This window comes from Tupaia chinensis, unplaced genomic scaffold (genome assembly GCF_000334495.1).
Source record: "Tupaia chinensis unplaced genomic scaffold, TupChi_1.0 Scaffold148617_1, whole genome shotgun sequence".
In the NCBI taxonomy this organism is placed as follows: Eukaryota; Metazoa; Chordata; class Mammalia; order Scandentia; family Tupaiidae; genus Tupaia; species Tupaia belangeri.
This window is the reverse complement of record NW_006208466.1, coordinates 42,298-53,117: the sequence shown is the minus strand read 5'-3', so window position 1 is coordinate 53,117 and position 10,820 is coordinate 42,298. Positions and strand designations below refer to the sequence as shown.

The following is a 10,820-nucleotide window of genomic DNA, read 5'->3' as shown; positions in this document are numbered from 1 at the left end:
ATTCAAAGAGAATCCTAAACTGTTTCCTGGCCTTAAGTATTAAGCAAAGTTCTCTTAACATCTTTTTATTTTGTTAAAGCTAAAACTGCCTTTCATGAAATTAAAAAATATATTTAAAAAACTACCTATTTAGTGACCAGACCACAGTAAGCTATATAGCCTCAGCTATGTGCTATTTTATAGTATATTCATTCTAACCACAGAGTTTCATGCCTAAAATCAACTTTTGTTCACAGATATGTATATGCCAGCTGAACTTACTATTGAAAGCATTTAGATTAATTAAGATATTTTGTGAATCAACACAATATGGGACAGAATAAAGGAATGAAAAACAACTGCAGAAACCAGAGATAAGGTGGGAAGAGGATGTGTATATGTGTGTGTGTGTGTGTGTGTGTGTGTATTATAAGAAACACACACACACACACACACACACATATATATATAAGAAACAAGAAATGGAAAATTATTTGTTGACAATAACGTGTATGTTTAAGCCACTCTACAGTGTATTCTGGCTGGAATATCACATTTTGTATGCTGTGGTGATGTCCAATGAAAGTATGTAAAATAAATAACAATAAATAAAAAAGGATAAAATAGGATAATAACTCTAATATATTTAGCATAGTGATGGGTAAACAATGGTCTCACAGTGTAATTACTAGAGAATCAATATTTATATTAGGGAACACTGATCTGAAGTCAGAAAATATGGTCCAGATAATGTCTTCACCACTCACTAGCTATGCAACCTTGGTTACATTTCCAAAACACTATGAAAGTCAGTTTCTTTATATTTAAAATAAAGTGACTTGTAGAATTATTCCAGTGCCTGGAATGAGGTAGGTTTTTAAGAAAGTTTTCTATTAAAAATAGCAATTATAGGGGCCAGCAGGTGGTGTGGTTGTTAAGGCACTGAACACCCACATGGCTTACCATTGTTCACATCACAGACCTAGCAGCTTGCTTCTCTCTTTCTCTCTTCTCTCTCTCTCTCTCGTGCATGTGTCCTATAGAAAATTAAAATACTAATAATGATATAAATAAAATTAAATAAATAATACTTTAAAATAACAATTATAAGGGGAAGAAAAGGATAAAAAGAAGCCTATTTCACAAGAAATAATTATTTGTAAAGAGAGAAGAGGCTTGGGGAGATCTTGCATTAATGAAGTATGAAGTGTCTATTAGTTAAACTCTTTGTTTAGTACATTTTTAAAAGTTAGGTGCTTATATGGTGAGTAAATGGGTAAGTACAAAAAACAAGTTCCTCCAGATCCTGGAAATAGAGTAGGCAAAATAACCACTAACTAAAAAAATCTACATCTGTTTTTTTGTTTTTTGTTTTGTTTTTGTTGTTTCCCCACTTTCAGCTGGAACTCATGTCAATACCTGGTAAATGGAAAACAAAAACAATGTGACAGAATTCATCCTTTTGGGTATTACAGAGAACCCAGAGCTGAGGAAAATATTTTCTGCTGTGTTTCTAATCATGTATGTTGTTACACTTTTGGGAAACTTACTCATTATAGTAACCTTAATCACAAGTCAGAAACTACGATCACCCATGTACTTTTTTCTTACCTTCTTGTCCTTTTTGGATGTCACTTACTCTTCCGTTATCGCCCCCAAGGTGATTGTGGACTCGCTATCTGAGAGCACAACCATCTCCCTGGAAGGCTGCATGACCCAGCTCTTTGCAGAGCACTTCTTTGGTGGCGTGGGCATCATCCTGCTCATCGTGATGGCCTATGACCGCTACGTGGCCATCTGTAAGCCCCTGCACTACACGGCCATCATGAACCCTCGGGTGTGCTGCCTGATGATGGGAGGGGCTTGGGTGGGGGGATCCCTGCATGTGACAATACAGCTTCTCTTCAGGTACCAAATTCCTTTCTGGGGCCCCAATGTCATTGATCACTTTATATGCGATTTGTTTCAGTTGCTAACACTTGCCTGCATGGACACCCATATCCTGGGTCTTTTAGTCATCCTCAACAGTGGGGTGATGTGTATAGCTATCTTCTTTATCCTAATTGTGTCTTATGTGATCATCCTTTGTTCCCTGAAGTCTTACAGCTCTGAAGGGTGGCACAAAGTCCTCTCCACCTGTGGCTCCCACCTCACAGTGGTCATGTTGTTTTTTGTGCCATGTATTTACTTATATGTGAGGCCTGTGGCTACCTACCCCATAGACAAGGCTATGGCTGTGTCTGATTCAATCATCACACCCATGTTAAACCCCTTGATCTACACTCTGAGGAATGCAGAAGTGAAAAATGCCATGAAGAAACTATGGATGAAACGAGATTATAGTTAGCAAGTAACTGTCTTGCTGAGAATATGATGTATTTTCCATTAGAAATCATTATTTCAGAAATATCTTAGATATGATACTTTTCATTCTATACTGGCAGTCAATGGGTCCTTCACAAATATTAATCTGTTTTATGCTCTGAGTATTTATAATGTGAAGATTGTGATACTTTCACATTGTATACCCTTCTTTGTTTTCTTAGTCCATTAGAAACTTTTGACTTGTCCTAGAACTTCCTTTTTATCTTGTCAATGCCTCCATCACCCCAAACACTTTTTTAAAATAAGTATTATTTTATTTTATTGTTTTAATTTTAAATTTGCTATATGGCTTGTGAGCTTAGCAGAGAGAGAGAAACCAAGTCACCTGGTCTGGGACTCGAACTATGGCCAGCCATATGGGAATACAGTGCCTTAACCACCAAACCAACTTTTCACCTCTCAAAATACTTAGTGAATCTCTCATCTTCTGCACTGTGCATGAGTCCCATTGATTTTTTTCTATCTGTCCCAGAGCTATGAAAGTCTTTCTCACTTCAATGTCAGTTCACCTTCCTCTCTAAAAATGAGTCCCCTTTCTCCTCATATGGCTGTTCCTCTGTTTCTCTTAACTTTTGGTCTTAGATCTTAACCCATGACCAGACTAACTATAATTTCCTCAGAGAAGATTTCCCTCCTGACTCTATTCAAAGATTCTTCTAGTCCTGTCATTATTCTCTATCAACAACATCTTCATTTTCTTCATAACAATGATCAAAAGTATAATTATTTTTGTATATTATTAATTGACTTACATAATTTTCTATCTCCATCTCAAGATTGAACATTTTATAAGTAAGAAGAGTACATTAGTACCTCAGTTCTGTAACTAGTAACTAAAATTTTTAAAAGATAAAAAAAAAACTGATTTCTTAAAATATAATGCTTAAACATTTTGGCCTAGGGGTCAGCAAAGGATTACAGCATGGTCATACCCCATGAGGGGTGATTTATCACTTTCTGTCTGTCTGTCTCTTTGTTGAGTATACCTACCTTGTAGTAAAATCTCTCAAAAAAAAATTGTTCATAACTGAGTCATTGGACTTCCTTGACTTAAGTCTGGAAAAAATGAGTGTGTAAAATAGCTGTTTTGAATATTACACAACATAACACTGAATTTTCTTAGAAAAGGAAAACAATTTAGATAAATACTAGATGACTACTTTTGCTAGTGTTGAGTTCTGGACTACGGTATAGGTAGAAGAGCCACCATGTCATCTCTCAGAGATCAGAGTTTAAGGAAGATGAAGAGGCTTCAATCTGTGAAGCAGAGCACTAGACAGAAAGGAGCTATGTAGACAAAAAAAAATGTAGAAGTCTTCACAGGGTCTTTTGCAACCTAAGTCAGCTGCTGAATTCTTAGAAGACTAAGCTGAGCCTATGTGGGGTAAAACTTCACAAATGAGACTAAAGAATAAAACTCAGAATATGTGCATTTTAGAGGTGACTTCAAAAAGTTAATAGAAAAGTGGAATTAAAGATCAAGTTATATTGTTGAAAAAGATTAAAAATTCATGCATTTATTGCATAATTTTTGTTTTACATATACCTTTTGAAGAATCCTTATATATTTTTCATTAATTCTTTACATCCTTTGTGATTTAGAGTCTTTGCTTCCCACATTGACTTAAGGGCAGGGTGACAAAACCCCACCACCTAGTAACTGAACAGAGAGACATCTCTGTTGTGGCAGAAGATGAGAACCTAGAGATCTGAGCATGCTTTCTTCAATGCTTCAGGCTCAAAGTGGCACACATTCGACTCCACTCACATTTCTGAGTTTTCAGATTCTAAGATATACTTCAAATACTTAAAGTGGCTAGACAGAGAGTCTAAGGTAACTCCACCTAACTTAAGGAGAGCTGAGAAACAGAATGAAGCACATAAAACATTTCTTGTGAGTCATTATCTACAAGAAGCCTTGGCAGTGAAGAGCAAGGTTTTGTTTATTTTTTTTATTATTTATTTATTTATTTTTTTAGAGATTTTTGCCTTAGATCAGGTGCACTTGTTGGAGAGAGAGATTTCATAGGGGAAGTGTGAAATCATCCCCTAGAGGAATAGCCATACTGCAACCTACAACCTTTCTTCTCCATTTTCCTCCTGGGATCTTGGGTATGCTTGCACATGTGGGGAGTGTGTTTCCAACCATTGGGTCTGGGATTTGAAATTCAGTTGGCCATAGAGAAGTCTAGCAACGTAAGCATTATGCCATCTACTGGGCCTGAAGTGCTGGCTAGGTTTTAAGGGTGTATCTTTTTCACTCCAAAATGAATATGAATTTTTTATGTATCCCACTAAGCAATTTATTTTAGAAGACGAGATAGATTATTTTATATAAACTACTTCTGCTCTTGAACAATTGTAAAGCTTCATCAAATGTTTGAAATATTTGAGCTTGTTGACACTATGTGTATTGTGCCAGAGAATGTACAAGACAGTACAAATATAAATAGTAATAGTGACTAGGTTACTAAGCACTTATAATATCCTAGTCATCTTATAAGCACTTCATAAATACTAACATGATGCATTCTCTCTACAAATCTGTAAGTTCACTAGCACTATCATGCTGTTTATAAGTGAGTCACCTGAGATACAGAAAGATTAAGTAACTTGCTCAAGATTAATTGCCTATCCCAATTTCAAATCCAATCTAGCTCCATGCCTCTAAATTCTCTGGGAACAAGAAATGTAAAGTTAATGAAAAAGGTATAGAAATAAAATGAATTCAATATAACGTGATAAGTGTAGTGATAAAGGAATTTATAGACTAAGAGAGGGTAAACACAGAGCCCTTGACCCAGCCATTTGACTAAACAAACAAAAAACTTCCCAAAAGTGATTAAATTAAAATTGAATCTAAACACTTGAGCAAGATGCTTTTAAGTTTTCTAAATTATAGGACTTTTCAGATAATCAGACCTGCACAACCAATGACAGATGATGAAGCAGCATATTATGAGTACTACCAAAGATTGAATAAAATAAATTATGTGAAACACTTAGAGAAATATCTAGCACATAATAGATATTTTCAGTAGATGTATTACATTGTGGACACAGTCATTTACTTCCGTGTATCTACTCTATTTCATGCTTTCCCGCTAGGACTCTGGACAGTCCTGGTGACCTGCTTTGGCCGATGCAGTGTGGTAGACATGAACAGAATCCCAGTTCTGGACCTGTTCCTAGGAGATCTTATGTCCTTCCATTTGCTTTCTTGGTACCATCTGTCAAGATAACAAGCCCAGACTAACATTCTGGAGGACGGGACATCAGAGTGGAACACCAATATCTAGCAGAAGGTCATATTAGATTATACTTTAATTAAGTATAACTTTAACTAAGGCCAGAATATATTGGAGATCCCAGTCAAGATCCCCTAGTGCTTAGTTTACAGAAGTATGTTCCAGTTGATTCACAGACTAAAGTTCAAAAATATATTATTTTATTGGGACCAGCAGTTAGCGCAATGGCTATGTCACTGGACTCCCATATAGTCAGCTGCGGTTTGTGTCCCAGACCGGTGGCTTAAAACTCACGCCGGGCGCATGTGCATGTGTGCCCAAGATCCCGAGAAGAGAATGGAGGAGAAGGGATTGCGGCGTGGCCATCCCCCCTGAGGGGTGATTTCTCGCTGTCTCTCTGTCTCTGTCTGTCTGGCAAGCACACGCACCCTATAGCAAAAAACTCTTAAAAATATATTTTATGCCACTGAGATTGTGCAGTTATTTATTGTACAGTAATAATTAAAAGATACAGGATTCAGTAATGGTATTTATTATCATTGGTCTTAATAAACTATAATTTATAGAACATATACTGCGTTGTGAGTAGGAAACCAATTAAAAATGTTAATAGAGAGACATGATGACCACACATTCTTCCAAGGTAGACATCAGATCTAGATGCCACTGAGATTGTGCAGTTATTTATTGTACAGTAATAATTAAAAGATACAGGATTCAGTAATGGTATTTATTATCATTGGTCTTAATAAACTATAATTTATAGAACATATACTGCGTTGTGAGTAGGAAACCAATTAAAAATGTTAATAGAGAGACATGATGACCACACATTCTTCCAAGGTAGACATCAGATCTAGACTTATGGAAAATTGTTTGTTGATGACAACATGTATGTTGATGTGCTTGACTGAGACAATATATAGTGTATTCTGGATGAGAAATCTCATTTTGTTTGCTATGATGATGTATAGATAGTGAATGAATGTAAATAAATAAATTTAAATAAAAAATGCAAAAAATAAATTAAAAAAAGAAAAAAGAAAGAATATTAGATAATCTGATTTTTCTGACAGTAGTGATTATTTCAGGAACGGCTACTTCCCACACATCAAATGCAATCTTGGGGCCAGGAGGTAGCGCAATGGTAATGCAACTGGACTCACATGGAAAAGTTCTGGGTTTGTTTCCAGAGACCTCCCTGAGTACACCAGGCACACATGACCCTGTAAACCAGGTTGGCTGATGCTGGGGAGTGGGTATTGTGACAAAATACTCTGTTGAGGACTCCTCTCTCTCTCTGTTTTTCTCTCTCTTTCAAGGAAGAAATAAATACACTTTAAAAATAATAAAATGTAATCTAATACTGTCATGGAATATTCAGGAAGAGAGCAATAAGATACCAAGGCTTTTGTAGGAAAACAGCAATATATTCATGTACTCTCGCCGGCTCAGCAGATTCACATATAAAAACTGAGCCCTGGGAACCACAGTTAGCATAATGGCTATGTTGCTGGACTCCCACGTAGTCGACTGCGGTTCACGTCCCGGACCCGGTGGCTTAAAACACACTCCGGGCGCATGTGTGTGCGTGCCCAAGATCCCGAGAGGAGAATGGAGGAGAAGGGACTGCGGCATGACCATCCCCTCTGGGGGGTGATTTCTTGCTTTCTGTCTCTATGTCTCTCTCTGTCTGTCTGGCAAGCGCACGTGCCCTGTAGTGAAAACCTCTCAAAAATAATAATAAATAAAAATAAAAAACTGAGCCCTGAATTCCTCGGGACTGCTCCTTTTATTTGTTTTAGCTTTTTTGTTTCCCATATATAGTTTTACATATGTTTGATGGACAACTTACATGAGGTAATATAGATGATAAAGTTGTTTATTAAATCATACAAGTATGTTCTGAGCCTCTAGACTGTCAGACACACAGGTGTACATGATCAGAATTGCAAGAATGCTATTAGGACTACAAGGTCACTAAAAGTTACTAAGCTGCTAAAAAGTGACCACAGGCTGTACATGCATACTTAAAAGTCTAAGCATGCCTCATTATCACCCTTGGTCCTGGAAGGCCCCCACCACAATATTTTTGCTGGAACTACAGAGAAAATAAACCTTTCTTCCTAGTGAGTTTATTGAGTAAGTGTTTTCATACCATAGGCCAGTTGGAAAGGTACCTTTATGATCAAGAAACTATTATTACTTTGTCCAATTCTAGTAATTTAAATTCTATTGTTTTAACTTTTTTTTTTTTGAGAGGTTTTCGCTATAGGGCGCGTGCGCTCGCCAGACAGACAGAGAGAGACATAGAGACAGAAAGCAAGAAATCACCCCCCAGGGGGGATGGTCACACCACAATCCCTTCCTATTGTTTTAACTTTTGATGTGATCCTCTCTTTCTGTCACATGGGATGAAGACAGAAAGAGTGAGGGATCTCTTTAGTACTCCATATAACTCTATGACCACTGCCATTTTCTTGGATCTACATAGCCTCTTACTCACAGATATTTGAAGTGACTGGTGCAAAGATTACTTCAACACTAGCCATCTCCATTGTGTTGACACCCTAGAGATAAATCTCTACAGAATATCCCAAAGGCTCTTTTTGCATAAGAAGTCTCAGAGTTAGATGTAGAATGGGCTGTCAAACTTGTTTTGCTAATGTTTCGTTGAAAATTTTCACATTTATATTTATTAGAAACTTTGATCTCTAGTTTTCTTTTTTGTCATAGTCTTCTCTGATTTTTGTTACCTTTTTTTGTTTTCTAGAAATATTTTCCCCTTTTCCTTCACTTTAATTCTTTCAATTTAATATAATTTGATTTTTTACTTTCAATCTCTGTATTTCATTACAGCTACCAGATGAATTTACCTTTCATGAATGTCCTGGATATTAGCCCAAACTAAGATATTGCCATACACATTATTATCAACAGGTAATTTTCCATTTTTGTATCCCTTAAATGTTCTGTTTCCCTCTTTTTACTCTTCATTTCCTCCATCTCCTTTTTCCTTTCCCCTTTTTCCACTCTCCTCCCACACCATCTCTAGTAGTTCTCCTTGCTTTTATTATTTCCAGCCCTTCAGTTTTTGGTCACAGGCACAGACATTTGGTATATATTGAATTGGAATATATAATACCTCTCTTTCTTAGTCTGGCTTGCTTGACGTAGCAGTTAAATCTTCCATATTCATTCACTTTCTAGCAAATGCTAGGGTCTTTAAAGTTGAGGTAAGATTCTGATTGATAGGCAGCATATAATTGGAGTTTATGTTTTGCATCCATTCAGTCACTTTTTATCTTTTAATTCAATAATTTAGTACAGTACAGTCAAGGTAATTACTGATAATAAGGATTGATTGCTAACTCTGTTACCTTTTTTTCAAGCTGTTTTGTAGACAGTTTCCTCCCTTCATTGATCTCTATTACCCTTTGTGATATTTTTTTTCTTAGTAATATGTTTTAATCGCTTTTATTTATTTATTTATTTTTAGAGGTTTTAGTTATAGGGTGTGTTAGCTCACCAGAAAGAGACAGAAAGCAAGAAATCACCTCCCAGGGGTGATGGCCATGTCGCAATCCCTCCTCCTCCATTCTCCTCTCAGGATCTTGGGCACACATGCACGCATGCCCAGCATGAGTTTAAGCCACCGGGTCAGGTACTCTAACCATGGTCAACTACATGGGAGTCCAGTGACATAGCCATTACACCAACTGCTGGTCCCCTCTTGCTTTTAATTTTTAATATCTTATATAAGTTTTTGCCTTATGCTTACCATGAGGCTGATGAGAAACACTTACAGTTGCTATAAATTATTATAATCTGATGGTAAATTGACTTTGATCACATAGAGATATTAAAAAATAACATTCAGCATTTCAACTTCATCTATCCACACACAATTTGAATTTTTGTTTGTTTGTTTATTATGTTTTTTATCATATAGTACATGAGCTCTCTCAAGAGATAAGGAGAGACTGTGAGAAGGAAAGTAAGAAATCTTCCCCAACCCCAGGAAATATGGCCACACCAATTCCTTCTTCACTATTCTCCTGGTATTTTTGGGCATGCATGCACAAGTGTCAAGCATGAGTTTCAAGTCACAGAGTCTGGGACTTGAACTGCCATTGTCATGTGAGAGTCCAGAAATTTAACCACCAAGCTACCTGCTGGCTCCCATACTTTACATTTTTGATGTTACCATTTGCTTTTTAAATATTTTCTACCCTTTACCAACTTGTAGTTATAACAATGTTTAAGTTTGTCTGTTAGTCTTTATATTATAGATATGAGTAGTTTACACATCATGATGATTAAATTAGCATATTCTGAATATGTCCTTGTACTTACTTGTGCTAGTGCGTTTTATACCTCCAAATATTTCTTTTTTATGCTGCAGCAATTTTTTCTTTTCATTTAAGAACTCCTGGGCCAGCCAGTGGTGTGTAGGTTAAGGCAGCTGGATCTCACATACTGACTGAACAATTTGAGTCCTGGATCAGAAGCTTGAAAAACATACTGAGTACATATGTGTGCATGCTTAAAATCTCAAAAGAAATCAAAATGGGATTGCAGCATGACCATATCCCACGGGGGGGTGGGGGGATAAGTTCTCTCTCTCTCTCTGTCTCCCTCTCTCTCTGGTAAGCAGATGCCAACTGTAGCAAAGAAACAAAAAACAAAACTCATTTAAAATTTCTTACAGAACAAATACGTTGTTAATAAATTCTCTCAGCTTTAGTTTTCTGGGAAAGTCTGTCTTTCCTGAGGGATAGCTTTACCAGGTACAGGCTTCTTGGCTGGCAATTTTTCTTTTTCTTTTTTTACTTCAGCATTCTGAATATATCAACCACTTCCTCTTGGCCTGAAAGGTTTCTGTGAGAAGTCCATTGTCTTGCCTATTGGGTATCCTTTGTAGATTATTTGCTTCTTTTCATTTGCTACTTTCAGAATCCTCTCATTGTCTTTAACTCTTGAGACTTTGATTAAAATGTTTGAGGAAGCCATTGTCATGTTGAATCTGCTTGATTATTTTTGTTATTATTATTGTTTTGCTATAGGGCATGTGTGCTCTTAGGAGAAATACAGAGAGAGAATGAAAGTGAGAAACCATCCCCCAGAGAATGGCCATGACTCAATCTCTTCTCTTCCATTCTTTTTTCAAGGTGTTGGGCACAGGTGCACATGGATGTTTTTCAAGTC

The 10,820-nt window shown here is 36.6% G+C and overlaps 1 protein-coding gene across 1 annotated transcript; it reads left to right on the top strand.

Annotated features, from left to right (window-relative positions):
- The first annotated feature begins 1,405 nt into the window (after nucleotides 1-1,405).
- Nucleotides 1,406-2,326, top strand: LOC102493688 (olfactory receptor 4C6). Its single transcript, XM_006170578.1, has one exon. It carries the CDS (start codon nucleotides 1,406-1,408, stop codon nucleotides 2,324-2,326), a length of 921 nt encoding a protein of 306 aa, XP_006170640.1.
- Nucleotides 2,327-10,820: the final 8,494 nt, after the last annotated feature.

What these genes read in the sequence shown, in the direction of transcription:
- LOC102493688 (XM_006170578.1), top strand. Translation starts at nt 1,406, where the DNA reads ATGGAAAACAAAAACAATGTGACAGAATTCATCCTTTTGGGTATTACA.